This window comes from Syngnathus acus, chromosome 6 (genome assembly GCF_901709675.1).
Source record: "Syngnathus acus chromosome 6, fSynAcu1.2, whole genome shotgun sequence".
Classification (NCBI taxonomy): domain Eukaryota; kingdom Metazoa; phylum Chordata; class Actinopteri; order Syngnathiformes; family Syngnathidae; genus Syngnathus; species Syngnathus acus.
The window spans coordinates 10,216,100-10,243,322 of NC_051092.1; the positions used below are offsets into that span (position 1 = coordinate 10,216,100).

Below are 27,223 nucleotides of genomic sequence, written 5' to 3' on the forward strand. Positions count from 1 at the left end.
TATAATGGAAATGGCTGAAGCTAATCTTAATGCCAGGAAAGATAGGCTTACCCATGAGACTGTCAATAGTAAATACTCCAGAAGCGAATACTGATATAATTGATATTATTGATGTATATGAAAATAGAACAAAAACACAATTGTTAAATGTTGAAAATGTCAAAATACAGTTTTGCGATTTTCTTTATTGTTCATTTTTTAGGGTGAATTATTGTTTAATTTCTGAGGACCGATTTGCTGGGGAAAATGACTCTCTAAAAGTCAAAATTATATTTCTCACACGAACATGAGACCTCCATGAAAATAACGGCTCATGGCCAAGGGGTGAAATCAAAGTGTAGGCGCTGGTGCAGTGTGCACACAGCACTGAAGGCCTGGCAGTGGACGGCCATTTGGGGAGTTATAAGAGGCAAGAGGAGGCCCCTGCAGCATCAGTGGGGGAGTGAAGTATGCTTCATCTCTGTGCAGCTAAGTACCGCCCTTGTTTTTCACATTAGCATTGTATTGCTGCGTAATTTAGTGATTCCAACCGCTGCGGCGCAGCACATTAGTCGTTGTAAAAGATCAGCAAGTTTGTCATGGGAAATTATCCTGTCATTTATTTGCTGGGAAAATGATCATTTACTTCATGTAATGTCAAACAGTCATCATCTCTCTATACTCCTGACATTTTATGACATTTTTTGCTACTATGTAACAGAAGGTTCATGTGTATCCACTTGTTAGTGATGCAACAGAATAAGTCATTGCATTTCTGCAATTATATCAGATATAGTATGTTAGTAAGGGTAAGTACAGTTATAAATAACTTGATGATAAATTATATCATTATTGCCTATAATGTACTCTACTTTTATCTGAAAATGTGCCATGGGATTGTTTTGAAGATATGCCTAAGTTTAATACTTGCTTAGAAATGTGTAATTCATATAGCCTAGTGTCAATAACAAAGACCTTTTGTACTAGTAAACAGGACATGTCAAAAGTTGGACTCTTCCAACTTCACCTGTGACATTCCAGAGCATGACGCCTCCATTTTTGGCATGTTTTAATTAATTTACCATTGAAATACAACTCCCGTGAGATGATTTCACAAACTATCTTATAGAAAAGCTTCAATATTGAACAGGATGTGCTACATTCTGCAGCCAAATTTCAAGAGTATCACTGATGAGTGGTACAGTCACCTGATTTGGGCAGCAACAGGCAGCATTGGTTCACTCGCCCCTAAGCTATTGTGTAAATGGTTGTTAGTCTTTTATACAGTATGTGTGTGTGTGTGTGTGTGTGTCGTCTGTCTTACTCAAAGCCAGCTGTGATACACTCCAGCTCCCACACTGAACAGGATAAGTGGTATTGAAAATAGATGGATTCTTAAGAATGTTAAACATCACTGAGTTTTTTTTTAAAAGATGGGAAGCACAGCAGGGTCGTCGAGTCAAATATCAGTGGAAAAGTCCACAAAGTAGAAAAACACACATTGTTTTAACTTGACATGTTTTATCAACAATGACTCAGCTAAGACCTGTGTCCTCTTTGTAAAATGACATGACATTTTTGTTGTTGCTGTGTCTAAAAGGCTGCAATCGGGACGAATTAAGTCACACAGATATGGTTGTTTCTGGCATATAGTTGGCTCACCAGCTTTGGGTCTTCATTTTCAGTTTCCATCAAGCTGTCCTGTTCCAATGACTTGCCAAGATAATGAATATGAATTGATGCTCCAGAATGAATGAGCTATCAGCCTTTATGTTGGCTGAGTGCCTCAAGGAGGATGTCACCTGCAATGAGGCTTTTTATTGCCCTCCTCTCTCCTGCATACCAAACAAGGCCAACTGGCTCTCGGTACTTGAAGGTTATCTGTTTACGGGTTAAAGGTTTTACATAATACCAGCCGGGTGATTATTGTGGTTCAGTAGGGTTCTTTTAGCACTTCTACAGTTACTAAAACTGACAGTTTCGGAGTATAGCTAATGTTGGGTCATTGGCTTGCAAACAATTCGTTCAAACGGACAAATCTTAAGAGTAAAATAATCACTTCTCGATATTCATTTCAGCCTTGAGTACGTTGGCCAGATATTGAATTGCCGCATTCTGTCATTTAAGGGCTTATCGGCGGAGACGTCATCTGAGGTGACTGAGGAAACCAAAATATTGTTTGAGCTCTCATTAGGGCGATGTCTCGTGGAGACCAATTCGTCCGGAAGTCACCGTGACATGGTCTCTGCGCCGAATATACACACCAGACCAGTCCACAGGAATAAAGTAGTAGGTTTCCCCTCTCGCTCTAAAAGTACGCTTTTCTGCCACTTCTCCGAGCACCAATATAGTTGTTTATATCTATTTGTGTGAGTTGCGTGCTAGAAGTACAGACTTGTAAACTCAAAGCAGCATTATTTTTGCTGTAGAGACAAAATAATAATGTGAATTGCCAAGGAGAAATCACTGAATTCAAGTTTGGGCCGAGGATCCTGCAAGTACAACAAAGACCAAGATTCCTTTCCACACGAATGGCACAAGACCATGCAAAATTCGGAGCTAACCCCATCGCGTTTACAAGCCGAGATATTTGAGTTAGAAAAGAGGTTAACCCGAGGATTTTATTAGGGCATATTCGGGATCCTGCACCCATTTACCTGAATACTGGCAATAATTGGGTTAATGACTGCATGTAAACGTAATGATAGAGAGCAGACCGAGTGTAAATAGAGGTCCAAGTCTTGTAGATTACTATACTGTATTGTACATTAAGATTGACAAGGTGAGTGCACACAAAACCTTAGGAGGTCTACTCACTGTGTACTTTTGATCAATGGAAGTGGGATAAGCGTATCTTAGGACTGAAAGACATCCTGAAATGGTGTTTTAATGCGTAACCTTGGACATATTAACAACTTTAAAATGTTTAAAAAGGCCTTTTGCCAAGCACCATTTGGATTATTTATACGCCATGTGCTGAATGATCTACACTGGGACGCAGTTGTTTTACGAGGTAGAATTTAAAAGGCTTGTTGTACATCAATCTGTATTGTCGTGCTTCACTTTCTCTTTGAGATGGAGATCAACAATGCACATTACACACACAAACAAGTTGTCATTAAAAACAAAGAAGATTAACAAAAAAAATCATAATATTTAGTCAGTCATTAAAAGAATACTGAAAAAAGATGTATCTATATGGACACTGGCAAGAATTCTATCAGGCATTTTTTCACTGAATCATACAGAAATCTCTCATATTTTGTGCCTTAGCTTTCATCAGGCCAAATCAGGTCACACGTTAAAAAACTACAGACCACGTTGTTAACATTTCTCGAGCCTACATAAAAATTACTTGTCAGTTGTTCTCTAAACGGTTTAATTATCCTCCCTCCCTCCATTAAAATTCCTTTGTGGTACTATTATGAGCAAATGATCCGATCCAGTTTCTGGGTTCTACAATGGCCCACTTCCAAGCAGAGAATACTGGTGCAGCCGGGTCATTAAATATGGATCCTCTCCCCTGAGTGTGTCGCTGCTGCATGAACGTTTGGGAGAGATGTGAGGACTAGAAATGAAGAATGGGACCAACGACTGAGCATGTTAAATCTCTCATTGTTTTCAACTTTTGCTTATTGGTGAACTACAATTGTCTTAGTTTCAACAGTTTATGTTGGTTACTAGTTGTTGTCACACGCTTATCTTAAAACACTGTGTACAGCTGTTGCTCATACCTTGTTGAAGATGGAGGAAGAGTGTCCAACATGTAGGCAAGCATGGCAGAGGTAGAGAGGTGATAGGCAAGCCAGGAGAAGGTAGGCAATGGCAGGCAGGCAAGGAGAAGAGTGAGGCGTGGCAGGCAGGCAAGCAGGTGGCACACAGTTGCAGCCAATCCAAATCGTTTGTAATCCAACTAAAGCCAAATAATCTGAATATGATGTTTCAACATAAAGAGTTCCAAGAAGTAAACGAAAGTTTATTCTTCAGTGTTCAAAGTTCCTAAATTCCTAAATAACTATATCACTACTACCTTCCTTTGTCTAACTGAGGCTGACCACTGTGTGGGAGGAGGCATCTTTCAGGTGCCTGATCACAGGTGACTGAAAGATGCCTCCTCCCACACAGTGGTCAGCCTCCAAAGACCAGGTGACCAAAGGCTGTGTCAAAATAAAAGTCCATGGCCCAAGGCCAGCCAATCTTAACCAAAGTTCAAAATAAAAGTCCATGGCCAAAGGCCAGCCATTCTTTACCAATATTAGAGTTTAAGATAAGGAAACTAAATTGTCTTGTAGGAAAGAAGTATGCACATCTCTGTCCTGACAATAGCAAAAGCAGTTTACATTTTGTGACAAGCCTTGGAGCGATTGTGTTGCTTTGGCTTACAGTGACTAAATAACCCTTCAGCCTTTTCTCCTGTACACTGTGAACAGAAGAATAGTCAGAATGCAAAGCCAGTTTCCAAGAAGTGTGAAAGGTATTCTCGTTCAATGGAATGTGTCCAGTGTGGGTTAAATGAGATTTCCTGGGAATAGACGTAACGCTGCAAATGCCAGGGATAACCTTTGTTTTGCTATGGCACTGACAATACATAGCACATTGGCTTTAATGAACTGCGACACATTCTGTTCGTACCTTATCTGTACAAATGTTCAAGTGAAAGCATTTGTGTTAAAATGAAATGGGCGGTGTAGGCCCAATTAAGCTTTGCAGAGCTGCCGTACTCTCCCCTAAAGATAATGAATCCCTGCCATGCTCTCACGCTCGTGCACTTTAAACACATCTCTGCTATAAACCCTAATCTGACGGAAGCAATCAATCGTTAATTCATAGAATATCAGAAGCAAGTTTTGAGCTATAACAAGCAGTGCAATGATAAAAAAAAAGCAAATGAGATACAGCAAACAGAGGTAAAAGGAATTAACTGAAGAAATCCCAGTGCTTCTTTTGCTCCCTTAAGAAACTGACACTGAGAAAGATAGGACCTCTGCTGACATTGTCAGAAATTCTACTGCTCGTTAACCAAATATTTAGACTGAGGTGAAAAGTAATCATGCTGACTAAGTAATGAACCAACAGCATGATGAAATATTCTATCACATTCATATGAATGAATTGTCAATTAGCAAGTTAGCAAACAAATGCACTGTACATGTCCTTGCATGGGTATATAGAGTAATGTGCTTGTATTATTAAAAAGGCTTAACAGCATGTACGATGGCACAAGGTGAGGGCGCCAGAATGGCGCAGTGAGGTACGTTTTGATGCCTTTGCAGCTTTCTGCCTACTCTCACTGCTGAATAATGTAACAAATGGTGAGTAGTGTGGGTGGGGAAGTGGAATGGCCTCTACTTAAAATAGACTTTAGTCCAATGCAAAAAAAAAAGAAGTGCTTCAGAGACAAAGAAAAATCAGTACGTCGGTATAGCTGCAGTGGAAGAATAGTTAAAGTGACAGTATGTCATTATCTCACTTTGAACTGTCTGCAAAAATCATTTGAAAGGTACAATGTACAAAGTTATATAGGCTTTTTACAGCTAATACATGCCTATGACCACTTTATCCCTTACTTTATTGGTCTATAATAATGGTGGACAAACCTGGAAACTTCTTATATGGTATTTGCACTGAAAGTAAATGAATTCCATCCATCCATTTTCTGCATTGTTTGTCTTCATTAGTGTGAGCTCAGAGCCCGAGTCTATCGCAGATGTGTTTGGTTGAGAGGAAGGGCACACTTCAAACTAGTCGCCATGCTGTCTATTGCCGGTCACATATAGACAATGTGGTTTCTAACCCACATCTATGGGCCGTTTGAAGTATTGAATTAGCCAAACATCCAAGTTACTGGGATTTGGGAGAAACCTGAAAAACCCAGAGAAAACCTATGCAAACTCCCAGAATATTCCAATTCCAAAGAGAGATTGTTTAGTTTTTGAAAACCCATTAAAGTTAAGATGGGTTAAGTTAAAGTTAAGTCAAAAGACTGCAGAGAGAAAATCAGTTAGCAGCTTTAGGAGGGACTCCCAGACTTCCCTCTCCGCAGCCACTTCGTCCAGCTCATTCCAGGGGATCCCAAGCGTGTTCCAGCGTGTCCTTGGTGGTCCACGGGGTCTCCTGCTGGTGGGAGATGCCCGGAACACCTCCCCAGGGAGGTGTCCAGGAGGCATCCTGATGAGATGCCTGAGCCACCTCATCTGGCTCCTCTCAACGTGGAGGAGCAGCGGCTCTATTCCGAGTCTCTCCCGGATGACCGAGCTTCTCACCCTTTCTCTAAGGGAGAGCCCGGACAGCCTGCGGAGGGAACTCATTTTGGCCGCTTGTATCCAGGATCTCGTTCTTTCTGTCACAACCCATAGCTCGTGACCATAGGTGAGGGGAGGAGCGTAGCTCGACCGGTAAATTGAGTGCTTTGCCTTTGCTTTGCCAGAGTCCGCATTACAGCCGACGCTGCACCAATCCGCCTGTCAATCTCACGCTCCATCCTGCCCTCGCTCGTGAACAAGACCCCAAGATACTGGATGGATGGATGGATGGATGGATGGATGGATGGATGGATGGATGGATGGATGGATGGATGGATGGATGGATGGATGGATGGATGGATGGATGGATGGATGGATGGATGGATGGATGGATGGATGGATGGATGGAGGTAATTGGGTTGGGGGTAGGCGATCGATAGATAGATAGATAGATAGATAGATAGATAGATAGATAGATAGATAGATAGATAGATAGATAGATAGATAGATAGATAGATAGATAGATAGATAGATAGATAGATAGATAGATAGATAGATAGATAGATAGATAGATAGATAGATAGAGTGCAACATCAAAATTGTTTTGCAGCTGGGGAAGCAAACCTTGCCTGTCCCCCTAGGCACTATTAACTCACGATCAACTGCTGCAGACTGGCGCGCATATTTTGTGTCAACTGATTAAAAAAAAAAAAAGACAGGAATGCGTAAAGGATCCTGTTGATGTGCATAGAAGGCGAATGCTATGGCATAAGCGTGCCAAGATCAGCCCTCATGTCATCATTAATAGTCGTATTAACAGCCAGAGGGAGCAGTGACTTGGTGTGACAACTTGAAGTAAACTTGAGGAGTCAGACAGTGACGAGACGTGTGGACTCTGATGCTGAGGGGGACCTGAACGCGTATCAAAGCGCGCACTCATCAGATTTCCGTGCATGTAGTCGGCGGTGGTGCGTGTGCGTCTGTGTGAGGTAACCGCACTGTTACTATTTTTAGAAGCAACGTTGCGGTGGTGGAATCAATCAAAGTGGGTTGGCATTCACTGTCATGTGGTGGTGGTGCTGCTGCTGCTCCTTTTAGTGCCTCCCGCACAGCTTCCGTGCACTTGATCATCATGGGACAGGGTATCGCTTGATGTTTTTTCCATCTCAGCTCAAATTTGTTGGCGTTTCGTCGTGGCAAAGAACACCGGTGGATGCAAACTTTTGCGCCATGGTGGAATCTGCACTACTTCGGGGCAACAACCCGTTGCTCGCCTTTGGTAGATCGGGTAGTTTTATTCAGTTTCACCACCTGTCAAGAGAACATTGCATTTCGGAATGAAAATGACGAGTGTTGAATGACACATCAGCGCGGGAGGTGCACGCCGCTTTCTCACCTGTCAAGCGTGAAAAAAACATTTTTTTCTTATGGGAATTAAGCACTCGTCCCGTTGCATGCTCCTCAGGAGAAAAATGGCGGAATCTGAGAGCAGTGAGGTAAGTCAGTAAGTGGCTTTTTTTTCTTGTGCAAAACCGCTTTGCTGCACTTAGTTGTTCGGACCCTGACGCCCACATGTGTCCCGAGGTCCTCCCAACTGCGTTAAAGGTGCATCTCGGGCAAGCAAGGGTTTCTTCTCGCACGGTTATTTGATTCTACACAAACCTGTGCAGCTGCGATAAGTGTTATTCCAAACATCCACCAGACAAGTATGTACATTCACTGTCAGGTCTACACCGAGATTTGTTGTAGCCCATGTAGGGATCATTTCAGCATTAGGAATGATGCACCTTCCAAAAAATCGTCAATGCCTGCTCTCACTTTTTTACACAATTGACCATTAAAAAAAGACACCACATGCATACAACATACATGTATAGATGTTGCAATGCATCAGATGTGCCCGACACAAAATAATCCTAAATCACATGGTGTCGAGTCTACACTATCAGAAAGGTGTTACTTTATGTTGCCGATAGTAGTTTGCAGTGGTGCATCATACCGAGAGATGTCTCTAGTTTTATTCTTTATTTTTTAACTAGACGAGAGGGGAGAGATATTAGAAACTCTTTCTGTATCTAATTAGATTTGACCAATGGATGATGATGGTTAATGTACCTTCATTCAATAGACCCCCTATGACGCTGTCCATGGTACTGCTGCACCTTGCAGATGGATGGCTGGATAATGAAAAACTGCTTGCTTCGAACATCCTGCATCAGCAAGCTGAAAGGTCAATGCTCACAGTGTATTGTAAGCCTCAATACTGTTTTAAACAGAAAACCTATATATGTTAAATTATAATGTATTATGGCGCATCAAAGAGGAGGCAGTTTTTTTGATACACCAGAATCAAACTACTAGATTTTCTTCTGGATTATATAGATTTTCCCAGAAACTATCAAGATAGTATAATTTGTAATGCCACTGATTTAGTTATGTCAGAGCCCGAGCGCAACCGGTCTACATTCCTTGAGGCTGATCGCTTGCTTTTTAGGTGTTGGATGACTTCAGACATGAAGGGATGGTGACTTGTGTCAGGGAACAGTTTGAATATTTTAGTGAAGGCTCTATATTTGTCACTGTTTGGGAGCTTCTGTACTTCTCCGTGAGATTGTTCCGGGCCATTGAGTCGCAAATCCTGAAAAGAAACAGGTTGAGCTCCTCAGCCAGTGCATTATCTGTCTGCTTCTGTAATTGGTGATGTGTTTGATGCCCAGTCTTATCTTGTGTGTTTCTCTGAGAAGTGGTTCTCCATTTGTTTCTTTTTGTATGCCAATTTGTCATTTTGATCCCTCATCTCACTTGGGACGTGGCTGACCTGTACAGAGACTTGTTCTCTTATTTTAAGGTGTGTGTGTGTGTGTGTGTGTGTGTGTGTGTGTGTGTGTGTGTGTGTGTGTGTGTGTGTGTGTGTGTGTGTGTGTGTGTGTGTGTGTGTGTGTGTGTGTGTGTGTGTGTGTGTGTGTGTGTGTGTGTTAGTCATGTATGTCTTAGCAGGGTCTGGACCTTACTATGTCATCCAGGACAGACCCTTGATATGTTTGTTTACTTTGAGTGTTCATGCAATACTTGATATATTCCAGTGCAATGTGTTTCTATTCCTCAAGGTCATAGTGGTTGAAAATAATCCAACAAGTCCCACAAGGCTCTGAAGTGACTAACCAATCAGTATTTCTAATCGCCATTTAGCCATTTTTCCCTCTGAAAAAAAGAGCTAGGGTGTGCCATTTGATTTTTTTTTAACATTGCTGTCAGGGAAAATGCACCAAGTACAACATATACAATAAAATCATACATAGAGTGCAAACAATTCATAAAATGTCTTCAGAGCATTATTTAATAATTTCAGAGCCCCAAATTGTAATTGTCCACTTTTGCTTTGTGTTGACTCTTCTGTGCTAAAAACAATTTTTTGCTTTTGCCAGTGGTAACTATTAAGGTAAAAAATGTCAAGGTTAGAATGATTTACCTGTTCAATGGATAGTTTTTTTTCCATAACGGGCTCTCATTTTCACCCACTCACTCACTCACGAATTCAGAGTCTGATGCAGCCTTCTGAGCAAGCCTTAGAGAAGATAATCACTGCATTATGAGCATCCCTTCTGTGCAGAACTTTTTTTTTTTCCTTGCGCTACCAAACAGTCTGACTTCAAGCTGGAGATACGAGTATGCTCCAGAATCGGTGAACTGTTTGGACGTACTAAACGGCCACATGGAGCAACAAACTGTCAGCTAAGCGTTTTAAAGAATAATCAGATTCAACTCACTAACAGTCACTTCTTACTTTAAATTTCACACGGTTAATTTTAATGTTAAATATGTCTGTGGTTTTAAGGTACATTGCTAAGATCACAAAGCATAATCTTATCTTTATTTTATTTAAATCATTTGAATCTACTGTTTCTCTAGCAGCCACAGCCACAGCCGGTCCGCATCATTGCATCACAGTCGGCTCAGCCAACCTCTTTGCCAAAGCCTGTGCCTTGCACCCAGCCCATCCCAAGACCTCTTCACCCATCACATACACCACATGCTGCCAGCTTTCCAAGCTGCCCTGGACGGGGAAGGATGGGAAAGCTGTGTAATCCTGAGGAGATGACCTCAAAAGACTACTACTTTGACTCTTATGCCCACTTTGGTATACATGAGGTATGTTGGTACTATATCCTGCTGTAGCACACTTATTGGACATATGTACATTACTTGGTTAGTCATCCCTTGCAGCAGAGGTCTGTACACTTACACATTGGACCTGTGCAGGTGAAACAATATTAATAACTGATCAGCTAATTTTTCTTTTTTGGATAGTACTTTTTATGTGAATATGTCCCTGTCATTTGATGGGGATAGAGACCAAGCCCTGTCACACATAGTGAAAATAAGAGCATAATGGAACATAAACCCTCTCTATACTGTCAATAAATGCCACAAGATGGCAAAAAAGCCTGACTTTTGTCTGAATGAAGCTCCTCAATTTTTCCTCAACATAGTTGTTTGCAGCAAACAAATACTTTCTTTTTGCAAATAACCCAGGATGGGTTCGCCGTCCAAAAAAATAAAAATAAAAACCACAAATATTTCTATTTGCAAATGCCAAACAATACTTTTGGGTTGTGTAAAGTGGAATAAGAAGACCGCAGACCTCTGCTAAGGCCAAAGTATACTCTTGATCTGTTTAGGGAAAACTAATTACACGCTGCCCCTGTAGTTTGCAACAATGCACAAAGTGGGGGCCAACTGACAGCAATATTGTTTCACCAGTTTCCTGGATCAGGTAATTCTTGACCACATTACCACCACTACTGACAGAAAACTGATTCTCGACTGTTCAGGATCTAATAAAACAAAACTGTGGTCTAATATATTCCAAATATTCCAAATGAGTCAGAACATCCTGTTCATCCAGCTGTAGCTCCCATGAATAAAACAAAACAATATCACACTAATATCACATTGTTCCGCATATTGAACTCCTGTTTTTTTTTTATTGCACACATTTCATTTAATGAAGATAAATGTTAACTTTCCAGCAGCAGCTATTGCAATTCAATAGAACAGACTGTTTAGAAAGTATTAGTAAGGCTGTACTAAAGTGGGAACTTTCTGTCTGACCTGTGTCATTAACCTCCTCCTAATGATTTAGGAGCAGAGTCGGGTCACTTTTATGTCACTTCTGTCCACATCCCCCAACATGAAGTAAAGAGAAAAAGTAGAAATGGATTTATTGAACTCGGAGGCCCATGGGAGTCCACTCGAAACGCCTTTTATTGATTTGAATGCAAAACTATGCGACTTTGACACAATACAAAAAGCCGTAGTGCATATATTAAAGCAAATCCACAAACGCAGACCACATATTTTAAATTCAGGGAAACAAATTGCCATTTTCCCAAGGGGGTACTCACAACAGCATCTTTCTGACCTTTATATTTTCATTTAAAACAGGAGATGTTAAAGGATGAAGTGAGGACACTCACCTACCGCAATTCCATGTACCACAACAAGCATGTGTTCAAGGACAAAATAGTTCTGGATGTTGGAAGTGGCACTGGGATCTTATCCATGTTTGCAGCCAAAGCAGGAGCAAAGCATGTGTATGGGGTAAGTGATGCGATATTCAATGGAGGTTTATTGTGGTAAGAGCAACAGCTTCTAATTCCATGCTGGAGGCTATCTTGGTAGCATTGTATGTTATTTGTGACATGTTCCATGTGTATCTGGACATATATTTGAACTGCTGCGCTTTGGCTGAGGCTTACTATAATCTTAGAGGAATCTCCTGTCTCAGACAGGTGATAAAAGTATTACAGCCTCTCAGGCCAGTACACATGCCACGCAGGAACGATTTAAGAGCCCTCTCTGTTACCGTGTACTGGGGGCACAGGTAATTGCTAGTCAGGTCATGTCTGTGGATACACACCACTGGTTTAGGATAACCTGGATCCTATTTTGAGACCGTGCCAGAGAGCATATATTTGCTTCACGGGAATTGCCAAGAGAATTGTAAGGTACTCCTTGACATTATGTGCTTCCATGTGTAGTTGCATTTGCGCTCTCTCTCTTTCGCTCCCTGTGTCTCTCGCTCTCTCTTTACCTTTCTGCTTCGGCTCATTTTTGTGTCAGCCCATCTGGCTGTGCTCAAACACACCAAAAATGGAACTATGACTTGAGGGATTGAATCCATTTTGAACATGACAATCTGCACTAAAGTCAGGACTATGCTGTTCAACTAAAAAGTTAATAAGGCATCATATGAAAGATGAGCCAGCCATTGAGGTGAAAAGGTTGATCTACAGTCCAACTCAACATCATGTATTTCATCACGTCTGCAAGAAGAAAGAAGAAGAAATTCATATTGCGCAATGACAATAAATCACTTGCTCCATTCCATATGCCCATATGTACGTATGTCCTATGTACTGCAATTCTTTTCCTGTAAGGTCACATGTGCCTTACGCTTTACTGGTAAATTTTCAGCTAATGATTGGTCTTGACTTGCTAAACTTGTTTCAAGTTTGTGGTCAATTCGTCTGTGATGGCAGCTATTGGGTGCACTGCAGAACAAATGTGTATAGCAGGCCACTGCGGTCAATGTATTACATGTTGTTGCTAGGTGTATATAATATTTATTCTATTACGTCATCTATTTTGCATCTTGTCTATATAATATTTTAAAAAATGTATGCACTGTTCAAAATATGAATTTATATCCCAACATGAGGCGGCCAAAACAATCCAAACCATTCTTAATACAGTGTGGTTTCTCACCACTACAGCATAAATGTGAAATATAAAAAAAATCTTCATATTCTGCAAATATAGGGTGAATCAAATCATTGTCATTAGCTGAGAGGTAATACTGTACATATATTGTTAATAATACATCTGATAGTGGCAATAAAATATATATATATATATATATATATATATATATATGAATTACAAAGTAAATGCATTGATTCCCTAATGTTAAGAAGTTAAGTATGAATCAGTCAGTGGTTGGCCTTTTAAGAAAATGCAAAAAAAGTAATACGCAAATCATAATTGTTTTCATATGGACATTGTTGCAGTGTTTTAATTGTTATAAAAACAATTCCGATAAAATCTGCATGTATTGTACATTGATTGTCTGTCTTGAATTATGGAGAAAATCCCTGACAGGAAAGACTTTAAAACAAAGGTTTGATCTTCATGTCTAAATAAATAACCATCAGGATATCCCTATTGTGGTCTGTCTCACAGTTGGTGTTTCCTCACAGTCAGTGTCTTTCCCTGAAACAAAAGACCTCATTCTTCCTTGTATTCATGCCAAAAGGCATTCGTTGAGTCCTAACTTGAAGTCCTCCAATACAACACATCGAGACTTTATACATCTCCTTTCTCTTCTGATGTCTCCATGTTGTCCAGATGGCCCCCCAGTCGTATGATGGCTTTACTTCCCAAATTACCCCAGAGAAATAGATTACAATGTGGAGTTGATTTTTTTTTCACAGAGCAGTTGAGAATGCAACCTCACACCTAATACTGCAAGACCTCTAAATTGAAACAATGTCTCTTCTCAATGACAGACTATTTGAAAAAAGTTATTTTTTCTTTTCCTGTCTTTCTCAGATTGAATGTTCCAGTATTTCAGAGTATTCAGAAAGGATCATCAAATCCAACCATCTTGACAGCAGTAAGAGCTACTCTACTTTAAAAATGACAATGCATAATCTATCTGACATCTTAACTGACACCTTTACATGGTCACATGGCTGTATGGAGTAAACCAGGAATTCCAAACTGGGCGCTGTGGCACCCGAGTGCTGCGAAAGATTATCAGCGGCGCCATGGGAAATTATCCAATTTTGCTTCATTTTTCCCAACAATTAAAATTTTCATTAATTTATTCTCCAAATCCAGATTGCTTTAATTTAATAATTCAAAAAATTATGAAAGGACCTTTAAATTAGAGATTTTTTTTTTATCTGCAGTGAAAAGCAAAACAAACAGGTAGGTGGCGACACGGAAAGCTCATCTCATGTTTTACTTTAAATACTTAAATTAAGCCAGTGAATTATTTTAGCACGGCAAAAATAATCTTTCTAAAATCTACAAATCACATGCAAATAACAATTCATCAAAATTGATTTATAGTGTGTTGGAAAAGGCTTTTTCAGTGAATTCCATGTGCCTCATAGTAGCAACACAGTCTGAAAAAAAACGAAGCAAAAAAATGATGGAGCCAAGAGTAGTCATAGTATCTCACTGCTCAGCATTTTGGCTGGATTAAATTCCATATCATATTTCCACAATATGGAAATGTCTCTGTAGAGCAAACAAGCCTTCCCATACCCTTTTTGAAAAATAATTGGTTGCCAAGCAACTGAATTCAATAAAGTACTGTAGCTCCATCAAACAGCCTGGAAGCATTAATACTGTACAGTAATATAGGTCTATTACAACCACTTAAAAGCAATTGAATCCGAGAAGAATGTAATCAGATTTTTGGTATTATACAAATAGCACATCTAGGCAATGGCCTTATGGAATATTGGGGTTCAGATGACAGACTTTTGTATAACGCCTCAAAAACAGAACCACCAAAATCTGTAGTCAGCTACTCACTCCCACGCCAGAGTTTCACAAGATCTTTGGTGAACCTCCAGCTGGGCCACACATTTCCATAAGGACACCGCACTGGTAGAAATTTTGTATAAGCACTTGATCTTTGTGGTTTCATTTCTCCCATGTTTCCACATAAAATTCTCTATATTTCCAGCCTTGACGTCTGCATGCATTCCTTTGGGAGTAGCATAGATAGCATTTTGATATGATTATAATGATGGATTCAAGATTTTTGAATGGCTAGAGAGACTCAGCATTTTTATGAGATTCATTATGTGTGTTTTAGTGATCACCATCATCAGCGGAAAAGTGGAAGAGGTGGAGCTCCCTGTGGAGGAAGTTGACATCATTATATCCGAGTGGATGGGTTATTCTCTTTTCTACGAATCCATGCTGAACACTGTCATCTTTGCCAGGGACAAGTGGCTGGTACGCACTCTTCATATTTGTATTTATATTTGAAGAGAATGTAATTGGCTTAAGCATATAACTGTCAGTCGGCAAAGGCCAACAATGAGGCAGGTTGGACAGAAAATAATCTGAGAAAGATTTTTGCAGGTCAGGTAGACAAACAGGTGGATATGAAAAATGAGAGAGTAGAAGAAACACTTGTGGTGGAACAAGAATTAACAATGACTGGTAAGGAAAACAAATAAAAAGCCACTGTAAAAGATACAAAATCGAACAGCAGTTGTTCCCGATGACATACCTGTGGAGGTATGAAACATCTTGTCGTCAGTATGGAATCGAGATAGAAAAGCATCTAGGCTGTGGAGTTTTTCCACCAGGTTTAATCGAATTCTACAGGGCGAGAAGATGCCCGAGGAATCAAGGAAGGGCTGTTCTGTGATCAAAGAGTCTCGGCGAGAATGAAAGGTGAAACGTTTATAAGACTGTAGTGATGTACAGATTGAAGACAGGAAGCAGAGAAGAGGTGGCAGAAATGAAGAAGTTGAGTGAACACGTTGGACAGAGTTAGAAATGAGCTCATCCAGAGAGACAGCCAAGGTTTGATGTTTTGGGAGGAAAGTTAGAGAGAGCCAACTTAAAAGGTTTTGGTACGTCCAGAGGAATTGTCAGTATATCGGTAGATGGTGGATGAGGATGGGGTTGCCAGTAAAGAGAGCATGTGGAAGACTTAAGACAGTTGATCAATGTAGGCAGGGAAGATATGAGGGCAGTTGGTGAGGGCAGACACACACTTCAGTGGAAAAGAAAGATAAGCAGTGGAAAAGAAAGATCGCTGTGGCAACCACTGATGGGAGAAGTTGCTAATATTTTAGATACTGTACTTCATTGAAAAAACAGTAGCATCACATAATTCTGAGGTAAAGAACCAGAAATGTGTAGGAGACCACAGTGCATTCCACTGGCCAGCCTCCAAATATTTATTACGGTAGTAATTAAAAAGCTGAAGATAAAAACTTCAGGAAAATTCAATTATTTTCCTTACCATATTCAAATCTCAAGTATGTTTACAATTGACCAAATTTGAATTAAAACTGCGACCTGTTTTGTGTGCAGGAAAAATCTCTGCCATGACTGTGAATCCTGAACATTACTGTGTTTTTTTTCTCCTTTGTCTAAAAGAAACCAGGTGGACTAATGTTTCCCGACCGTGCCTCTTTGTATGTGTTGGCCATTGAGGACAGGCAGTATAAAGACTTCAAGATTCATTGTAAGTTCAATGCAAGGATGTGTGTGTTACAACTAGGTACAAAATATTGACTGGATTTATGATGTTATCTTAATCAACACGTACCTTCATAGACTGGAATTAGTGATATGACATTTTGTACACAGCATGCCTAATAATATGCCCTGCTCTATTTGGGTTGAGACCAGGCGATTGACTTGGCTAATGAAGAATAGCCCATTTTTTTGGCCTTAAAAATACCTCGAGGTATATTAAGCAGCAATTCGCAGTATGATAACAAAAGTGTAGGATATCAGGATGCATTCCTTTTATTGAAGGAAAGGAAAATCTCATTGTCCAAAACATACCATATCAGGTATCTAACTTGTTTAAGACAGTGCGATTGAAAGAGGATCACTGGTGAGTTATTGATGTAACTTTTGACAGAACAAGATGAAACGTATTGAGCTATGTTCCACTTAAATGCTACAAAGGATAGGACTGCACTTCACAGTGCGGATGAATAACGACTGTGAACATATTGTGAAAGCAAGTCTGGAATGAAAATAAAGTGCAGTACAGTACAGCATTCATTTGCAATGTAAACAAAAGATTGAATACCTGGAGAAAACCCAGGCGAGCACGGCCAGAACATGCAAACTCGAGAGGGTACAAAACATTTAATTTGCATATATACCAGTGTACTGCCATGTCTTGTTTTATTTCAAATTCATTTATTTTAAGTAAGGGACCAGATATGAAAAATGTGTACATGTGCACAATGTGAACAGGATCTAACTATTTCGGTCCTACATTTTTTTTTTTTTTTACTGGTTTTCATGATTACCTTTTTGCAATGTCTAATATTAGTCAACAAGCCTGAAACCATCCTGAATCATCTCACTCCAAAATCACAAGCAAAAGAAGTTCCAAAGCCATTGTCGTCCTCAAACATAAATCATACATGTGAAACCCTGACCATAAATTATTTGAACTTTTCACAACGATCTCCTGCAGTACATTACTAAACTCCAACAGCTGCAAAACCTTAAGCTCCGTGGAGGAATCTTTATTCAACTGCCAGTCGCAATTTATGAAATATGCCAGGTGATGACATGAGTTGAACTTGCTTCAATCGTCTCAGAAAAATAAATTCAGTCTTGTCGGCAAGACGTTAGAAACTACGTCTCGCATCTTCTTCCTGCATCTCAATAATCGTTAAAAAACAAACAAAAAAAATGCGCATTCATTGCCAGTGCCAGATAACAAACTGTCAAAATATAATCGAATAAGAAAGTGATGGAGCTAAAATTAATTACATGAAAGAAAACAGCAGTCAGAGATTACTGCTTCCAATTTCTCAAAAATGTCTGCTGGATAAAATATCTTTAAACATGGACGAGGTTGTTTTTGCTTTGTTAAGAAGGTAACAAGCAAGCATGGTGACGTGTTATTTCTGTCTGACTTTATGTAACTGCTAAGATGCGTGATAATTATATTCCATGCAATTTGCAGCGTGCGGCTAGTTGCGTGGAAGTGTCACTATATTAAGCCGGCCCGCAGCTTTGCCGGGACGTCAGAACATTTTTAGTCTTCAGATGCTATTTATTTATTTATTTATTTATTTGACGCAGTGGAGTTGTGTAAATGTGAATTTCACACATGAGCAAACTGAAAAGAGCGGTGCACAAACTGCACTCGTCTCCTCCTTCTATGGGCAGATGGCCTCATTTGACCTTTGCACTGAGGTAGAAGTGGCCTTATGTTGCGCTCAGTCAAGATGCTGTGCTTGTTATTGCTACTCTGAGCAATATTTTGAGGACCATCATTAATTCTAATGTAGAACATTGTAGGATACGTGATCCACAAATATTCTTTGTTTGCTCTTTTGTTTGGCTCACACATTTGTTTGTTCCAATGATTAATGTACAGTAATCTCGTATCCTGATTTTCACTAAGATTGTGAAGACAGCGTTCAAAAAGCAAAGTATCTAACTTACTCGATGTGTGTAAAATTATAGTAAATTGCTTCCAAACACTGCAAATTCTCACTCAGCGAATTAGGAGCCCTCCATTCTGAGAAACTCAGTGACGAGGCCTGTTGTGGTTTTATAGTTGCACTGTATTGCACGACGCTTATTTCTCTTGGCTTTTCAACATACACTAAAACAATTGCCAAGTGGCAATTTGCATGGGTTGTACATATTTTAACATTTAACATGCTATAGTAATTATGCGGTTTTTCAAGGGTGGGAGAACGTGTATGGCTTCGACATGACTTGTATCCGCAATGTGGCAATGAAGGAGCCTCTGGTTGACATTGTGGACCCTAAGCAGGTGGTGACCAACGCCTGCCTTGTCAAGGTAGGTCAAATTCTGAATTTGATAGTTTTCTTGTGCAAAATGTGTCTGAATAAAGTTGAAAACATGTGATTAGATAATAAAATGAGATAAAGCTAGACATAACAGCAATTTTGGATTTACGAAGATTCTAAAGTGCAAATTTGTCAAATTTTGCAATTAAAACAGATAGAGGTACTCGTGTACCCTGACTATTTATTCTTTCACTCACATGGAGCAATCATGCCAGAAGATTTGAATATATTTATACATATATAATTCTTGGGTGTAACTTTTTGGGTGACAGAACTCTGAGTAAGATGGATGTGTTTTGTGTATCAAATATTTTGCCTGCTTTGTCGCGTTGCCTTGCATGACACCAGTGACCTTTCTGCAACTCAGTTAATGTTTAGTTGCTCCAATTGATTCAATCCAATTTCATTCTGTCTTGTGATGTGAGCGTTACATCGGTGCTCTCTGCCTGCTTGCTGGTCGGCAGGCACTATTCTATTCTTTGATCAAAAATGACATTTGATGCAAATGCAGTGTGACTGTAAAAATAACAACTGGAAGCTAGTGGTCATGCAGTCGTTCAAACAATGACGCCCTACTTTCTGTAAGTTCTATTTTCGTGTGAACTGCTTTTGTTGCACCTCGTCACATTAAAGATAGACTGCCTGCTGGTATATGCAAGGACGTATTTGGTAGATGCCGCTGGAAGTGTTTAGTGGATTTTTACAGAAGCTTGACATATAATTATAATAATCATATTTAATAATAATAATAAATGAAATAATTTACGTCTTCACTTCAAATTTTTAAATGCTTTATAACAACAAATGCAAATACTAGTGTCAATATTTTTCTATTTTAGAAAATTCATCAGAATGTACACAATTTGAAAAAATAGAGGGCTGATTGTTAACACTTAATTGTTAAGTGATTACTTTAATGCCACGATTAAAATTTTTTTGCCTTCATATTTTGCATGAAAATCTCTCCGTTTCGATAAGTTATGTACTTGTCACGTACAATTGTATTATTTCCCTAAAACGTGCCCTACTGCACTGCAAAGTTTTGTTTACATGCACACAAGTGCACACACGCGCACGCGCGCGCGCGCACGCACGCACACACGCACACACGCACACACACACACGCTTGCGATAAAGGATTGTGAAGATTTGTGTCTTAAACTTTGAAATGTGACCTAGATCATTTTTCTGAACTGCAATCAGGTCAATCCTCTCTCATATGACCTTAAAAATGCAATTTCTACATATGTACATGGATGCTAATAATGTTTATATTAACAGTGAGAATGCATTATTAGCATGTGGCCAGAAAAATGAATGCGTTTATTGACTAACTCAATTTGGGTGGTATGATGACTTTCTCCAGTACACTATTTCATGCATATATGTTACACATTTGTCTGCTTTCAGAAAAAATAAAATATAGTTGTTGTCCTGTGCATTAATAAGCTATATTTTTTCTCTTGATTGCAGTTACAGTCAGCTTAGCGTTTGTACTCACTCGTATATTTTGAACAAATATGGCTTACCACAACTCTTTACCAGAATAAGGAGATCAGGTGACAATGGACAGGCCTATAACAGTCAGATGGCTGAATGATAAATGACTTGTGAGTTTACTGTGTAAGTGAGAGATCCATCTGTTTCCTCTAACAGGAGGTGGACATCTACACAGTGAAGCCTGAAGACCTTTCTTTCACATCAGCATTCTGCCTGCAGATCCAGAGAAATGACTACATCCATGCACTGGTTACATATTTCAACATCGAATTCACCAAATGTCACAAAAAAACTGGTTTCTCTACTGGTAAGATGCCACGGCTATTTTTTTTTGTTTACTTAATGAAGCTAATTGTTGGAATGATATTGTTGAAAATAAAAAATAATGTGTGTTCATTGTACACAGCACACATTTAACCTTTTTCCAACCAAAAACAAAGGAAATGCAGGGTAGATGTAATCAATGCAGTTTCATCTGCAACAGTCTAGCTAAACTGTAATTTAATTGTGGAACTCCAGACATTAGATGATGCACTTTGTCTCTTTTGTCAGGCTCACTGGATTTTGTCTAATCAACAGGGACACAATCACAATGACCAAGCACTCTCACAACATACAGTTATGATCTACAGAATTATTTTTTTTTAGGCTGATTACACTGTGATGCTCAAATCATTGCAAACTACAACAGCAACAATTAGCTTTGTAACGTTTGTTGCCGAGATTTACACCACATTTCAAGACTTGACTGGGGAATAGCGCTTTGAGGCTGACCTCTAGTGGGGTTAAGATAAATTGCATCTTTTACAAAGCGCAGGCACTGGTAATTTTGATGAGTCAAATACTCAAATAATGCACCAACCCAAATCAAGAATACAGCAATGTAATAATAGCTGTCATTTTCTTAACCTATTTCCTTAAAAAGTCCAAGTTTCCCAATCCCAATCTTTTAGAATCCATCACTAAGCATATGCTGAGAAAGTGCTCTACACTCGGACAAAAAGTAATTAACCCCCAAGGATTTGATGGAGACCACACACTCTTGCCTGCCCAAGGAAAAGCAAAGAGGAAGAAATGCAAACTCAGCTCCTAATTTAAAAAAGAAAGAGGCCTGACCAAAGAAGGATTCATTTGGCAGGTCCTTTTATAAAGCTTCGTACAAGGAGCTGTTTGTACGAACAAGATAAGTTATGGAAAAGATATGCAGTATGTTAGCCCACAGCACAGCACAGTAGGATGAACATCTGATTCAAGTGCACCTCATATTTGAATGACAGCCAAGCTATTGTCAGTGGTGGTCAGGGCAGTAGAGCATGCTCTGAATTGTGTTGGCATTGAGATACAAACAAAAGAAAACATGCACACACACGATCATTCCGTTAAAAACAAATACACACGCACGGCAAACAAAAATGGAAAAGAAGCAAGGGGTTTCAAGAAGTGCTATTATGTGCCACTTTGGACCATTACTTCACACCAAGACAATCAGTAAGACATCAGAAAATTGTAGCACACATTTTCATTTTTCGCCAAGATGAATGTGTTGTTCCTGAAAACCTGAGAAGCATGCTCTGGTTTTGTGAAAATAAGCTGGAGTACCCTGAATGAACCACACACATATGCCAAAGGGGATTTAACCCTAGTTTTCTTGGGGTGCAAACCATTATGTCGATGATATCCATTCTTGCACGGTTGGATAAGCTTTGTGTGAAAGAAAATCTTGTCGAAAGACACCTAACTTTGTGTATCGGTCCTAGCTCCTAATACTACATACACACACTGGAAGCAGACCGTGTTCTACCTGGAGGACTACTTAACTGTGCGAAGAGGAGAGGAAATCACTGGCAGCATTGCAATGAAGCCAAATGACAAAAATATTGTAAGTGTCACACAGAGCTTCTTTCTCAGTAGGAAGTGGATGGAAAGATATAGAAATGAATATAGATACATCACATTGAGTGGCATTAATGAATCATAACTTGTGACTCAACCTATGAGCTGCCCATCCGCAGCAGAATCTTCTTTGTATGTTAACCAGTCACAATGCAGACAACACAACTGTTGACCTTGTCCTCTTCTGTGTTGAACAAGCAGAGGCGTTATTCCTCCTCGCTTATACAAACATCACATTGTTGGAATTAATTGAAGTTAAAATTATTGCCAATAGAGATGTTGTTGCATCATGATTCGTGGAAGTGACAATTCATCACCAATTTATCTATTGACACCTGTCAGTCAGTGTAGTAAAACAAATACCTCCCACCTCACCATCAACAACTTAGTTGGACATTATTAGAATCTTATCAGAAGCTAATGCTGGTAAAGCACCGTATTTTCCGCACTATAAGGCGCACATAAAAACCTCCAATTCTCTCAAAAGCCGACAGTGCGCCTTATAATCAGGTGCGCCTTATATGTGGACCAATATTGAGCCACTACAGGAGGCGTGTCCAAAGTCCGGCCCGCGGGTCAAATGTATATATCTTATATATGGACAAAGTTTCAAAATGGGCCATTCATTGAAGGTGCGCCTTATAATCCGGTGCGCCTTATATATGGACAAAGTTTTAAAATGGGCCATTCATTGAAGGTGCGCCTTATAGTGCGGAAAATACGGCAGTTTGCTAAGGTACGTTAACTTAGTCCACTAATATGTCTCCTGTAACCAGCACCTCTATGACTCTTTCCGATTCTTTGATTCATATTGTCAATTCTAAGAGTTTAAAATGTGATCTGACGATGACTTTTCCACAACTCACTTAAAATGTTTCTTTTTATCTCTGCCTCCAGCGGGACTTGGACTTCACCTTTGAGCTGGATTTTAAAGGACAACTGTGTGAGGCAGCGATTGTCCACGATTACAAGATGCGCTAGTTTTGCAGGAAACAGGCATTAAAGACACCTGCAAGAAGCAGAGGAAGTCTAGACCCTTCCTGGACCGGTTTCAAATAGAAGGTGCAATGAGGGCAGAAGGATAGGCCATTGTACAGAGGTGGTGGCCCCACTAACAACTTGCTAAATATGTTGCTAGTCAGGAAGCCATGGGCACAGACTGTTAAACAACTTTGAATGTAATAGTGGGCATGGGGATTTTTCTATCTTGTTCAGAGTTAGATTCCTGCTTGGTGAAACGGAGTGATGTATCTGTGTTGTTTGTTTTTCACCATAACTTGAAACTCATCGGGTAGAGATATATGTCAAATGACTGTAGGGTCCACATTTTGTTCGTAAGATTTTTATTTGATTAGTTTTGACCCTGTGCTGGCTGTCAGATAAACCATTTGTACTTGTGTCAGTTAAAGCTCAGTAATGGTGAAAAAAAATATCTGAGCTCAAAAGCAGCAGGGCTACTCTAAATGTGTGTGTTCCGTGAAGGGTATTGTGTTAAATAGTTGGTGTACAGTGCTCATACCTCGCGTCATGGACAGTGTCAAAGGTGAAAGTGTTTCACAATCCGTACTGTAATTCTTCTTGTCGTTAGCTGGAAAAGGTATGTTTTATATGTCTGGTATTGTTTGACCTGCTTCGATGTCTACAAGCGTAGTACGTGATCCAGTACAAGGGCTGTATAAAAAAATATATGCTTAACAAAATCAGGATGATGCTGTGTAGGTTTGCACCACTGGAAATTACAACTATAATAATAAAAAGATATTGGCTTGCTAAAGTATTTAGCCCTTTGAACGTTTTGAACTTTTCAGGCTTCAAACAAAGACATTTTTTTAGGGTAAACAATCAATACCATATGGGGACACAATTGTGAAGTGGGGCGCAATTCAAATGATATTTTCGACTTTTTAAATATAAACTGAAGTGGGGTGTGCAAAATTATTTAGCTACTATGAGTTAATACTTTGTAGAATCCCCTTTTACTGTTATTATAGCTCCGAATATTTTTGGTATATGTCTCTATCAGTTTTGCACATTCCATGAACTGAAATTTTGAACCATTCTTTCTTTCAAAACAGCTCCAGCTAAAATAGAATAAATGGAGAGCAACAGTTTCAGATTTGACAGATTATTGTATTCAGATCGAGACTTTGAGTTGGTCATTCTAATACCAGGATATTTGTAGTTTTTAACTATTCCATCCCATGTCAATTTTGTTTCATGTTTACGATCATTGCTTGTTCGAATGTAAAAAAATATATATATATATATATATACGTATATAAAAAAATAAAATTTGCAGTTAGCCGAAATTCTTCAATCTTAGTCTCATCTGATAAGAGCACCTTCTTCCAAATGTTTGCCAAGTCTTCCTGGTGACTTGGCAAACTTCAAATGAGACTTTTTATGGTTGTCTATGACAAATAACTTTCTTCATTACTTTTCATTTCAATATGATTTCTTGACGACGCTGTATGAGATTTTTAAAGATGGTGAATTCTTTCGATGTCTTAATCTGTTTTAAAACTTTAAAAATCCTCAGGGAACTTCTGGGACGAAGAGCAAAGGTGCAAAATAATATTACGTGTCCCAATTTTCAGTTTTTATTTCGAATAGAAAGTTTAAACATTGATTAATTTTGTTCCACTTCACAATTGTTTCCCATTTAGTGTTGATTCTTTACACAAAAAATCTAATGTTAGCTATATCTTTGTATGAAGCCTGACATGTGGCAAAAGGTCAAGGGGGTGAACACTTTCGCAAGCCACTGTGCGATGAAAAGTCCTTCTAAAGGCCTTTCTTAAATATCGCTCTTGTATTGGATCCTCTATGAAGAGTCTTTTTCCCCTTAATGCCTTTACTAAGTTCCCAAGTGTTCCTGATTCAATTTCTTGATGCTGCATTTACATGACTTAATTCAAGGTACACTTTAGTTGGTCATGTCAAACCTTTTAGAGTTAAACTGTTTCACCCCCCCTGTCACCCAAAAAAATGTGAACCTGGCAATTAGGCAAATCTATTAAAATCTACACATTAGACACTCAACAATAGGCTTTAACTTGTACTTTGTAGTGAAGATAAGAGAATTTTACGGAATGTGGCTCAGATATTCCGATTAAAGACTTTTTAATGAAAGCCTCAAAAGGCGTGTTGAATATAAAATAAGTAATTTAATAAGAAATATGTGATTAATGTTAAAAAGATTGACTTTGTAGCTGTTTTCTGAATGTGAACAGCTCTTGTACTTGAACCCTGTGTACTTCACAGAATCATGGCTGGGTGCTTCACATAGTCACATAGTAAACATTTAAAGTAATCCTCTATGGCTTAGAATATATTACTTACTGGGAACTTTTGGGAATGTCTAGTCCAGGGGTGTCAAACTCATTTTTGTCACAGGCCGCATCATAGTCATAGTTTCCTTTGGAGGGCCATTATAACCCTAACCCAAGTCTGGTCTTCGGAGCCCTTATCCAGCCTGTTTTAGGGGCAGCCCTCCTACGGCACACCTGATTAAAATGATCAGCTCATCAGCAAGCTTTAGAAAAGTACACACACACGTGCACACAAGCACACACACACACACAAGCACACACACACACACAAGCACACACACACACACAAGCACACACACACACACAAGCACACACACACACACAAGCACACACACACACACAAGCACACACACACACACAAGCACACACACACACACACACACACACACACACACACACACACACACACACACACACACACACACACACACACACACACACACACACACACACACACACACACACACACACACACACACACACACACACACACACACACACACACACACACACACACACACACACACACACACACACACACACACACACACACACACACACACACACACACACACACACACACACACACACACACACACACACACACACACACACACACACACACACACACACACACACACACACACACACACACACACACACACACACACACACACACACACACACACACACACACACACACACACACACACACACACACACACACCACACACACACACACACACACACACACACACACACACACACACACACACACACAATTAAATTAAACTCAGTAGACTAATAATAAACTAGCACTTTTTTTCTGCATATTCTCATTTATTTATTAAGATTCAAGATTCAAGAGTTTTTTATTCGCCATGTTTGAGCGTGCCAAACAAGGAATTTGACTTCGGTAAAACACACCCTCTGTTCAACATATAGGTGACTAACAACACTCAGGACATGTGAATAATGGCAAAACAGTGTAGACAAATTCAAAAGGTGTGAAGAGCAGGATGTTATTGCACAGTAATGCCTCTGAGACTCTATGAGTGGTGTGAGTTCATCAGAGCAACAGCCCGGGGGAAGAAGCTGTCTCGGTGTCTGCTGGTTTTGGCGTACCGAGCTCTATAACGCCGTCCGGAGGGGAGTAGTTCAAACAGACTGCAACCTGGGTGAGAAGGGTCTGTAGAGATGTTCCTTGCACGTTTCCTGGTCCTGGACAGGTACAAGTCTTGGATAGATGGGAGGTTGATTCCAATGATCTTTTCTGCAATCCTGATTGTCCGTTGCAGTCTGTGCTTGTCTTGTTTGGAGGCTGATCCAAACCAGACAGTGATGGAGGTGCAGAGGACAGACTGGATGATGGCAGTGTAGAAAGTCTTCAGAAGCTCTCGCGGCAGGTTGAACTTCTTGAGCTGTCTCAGGAAGTACAGCCTCTGCTGGGCCTTCTTCCGGACAGAGTCTATGTGGCCGGTCCATTTCAGGTCCCGAGAGATTGTGGTTCCCAGGAACTTGAAGGTGTCTGTGGAGAGAATAGTATTACTGCGGATAGTGAGGGGTAAAAGTGGTGAAGAGTCTCGCCTGAAATCCACTGTCATCTCCACGGTCTTGAGCGGGTTCAGCTCCAGATGGTTTTGGTTGCACCAGTGGACC

At 39.8% G+C, this 27,223-nt stretch overlaps 1 protein-coding gene across 2 annotated transcripts; it reads left to right on the forward strand.

The window, feature by feature from the left end:
- Positions 1-7,084: 7,084 nt before the first annotated feature.
- LOC119124795 (protein arginine N-methyltransferase 8-B) lies at positions 7,085-25,634 on the forward strand. Of its 2 annotated transcripts, none has more exons than XM_037255080.1 (10): positions 7,085-7,717; positions 10,134-10,370; positions 11,667-11,822; positions 13,833-13,896; positions 15,115-15,257; positions 16,419-16,506; positions 18,713-18,828; positions 20,496-20,646; positions 22,097-22,218; positions 23,130-25,634. In XM_037255080.1, exons 1-10 carry the CDS (start codon positions 7,649-7,651, stop codon positions 23,211-23,213), a joined length of 1,230 nt encoding a protein of 409 aa, XP_037110975.1. In that variant the 5' UTR covers positions 7,085-7,648; the 3' UTR covers positions 23,214-25,634. The 2 variants fall into 2 exon arrangements, with proteins under 2 accessions (XP_037110975.1, XP_037110974.1); XM_037255079.1 differs by having other exon boundaries at positions 7,086-7,717; positions 10,131-10,370.
- The last annotated feature ends 1,589 nt before the right edge of the window (positions 25,635-27,223 follow it).

Bases quoted from the DNA above. Each gene is read 5' to 3' on its own strand.
- LOC119124795 (XM_037255079.1), top strand. From the start codon at position 7,649: ATGGGAATTAAGCACTCGTCCCGTTGCATGCTCCTCAGGAGAAAAATG. The intron at 7,718-10,130 runs GTAAGTCAGTAA...CTGTTTCTCTAG, and splicing joins CGGAATCTGAGAGCAGTGAG to CAGCCACAGCCACAGCCGGT. The intron at 20,647-22,096 runs GTAAGATGCCAC...TATCGGTCCTAG, and splicing joins AAAAACTGGTTTCTCTACTG to CTCCTAATACTACATACACA.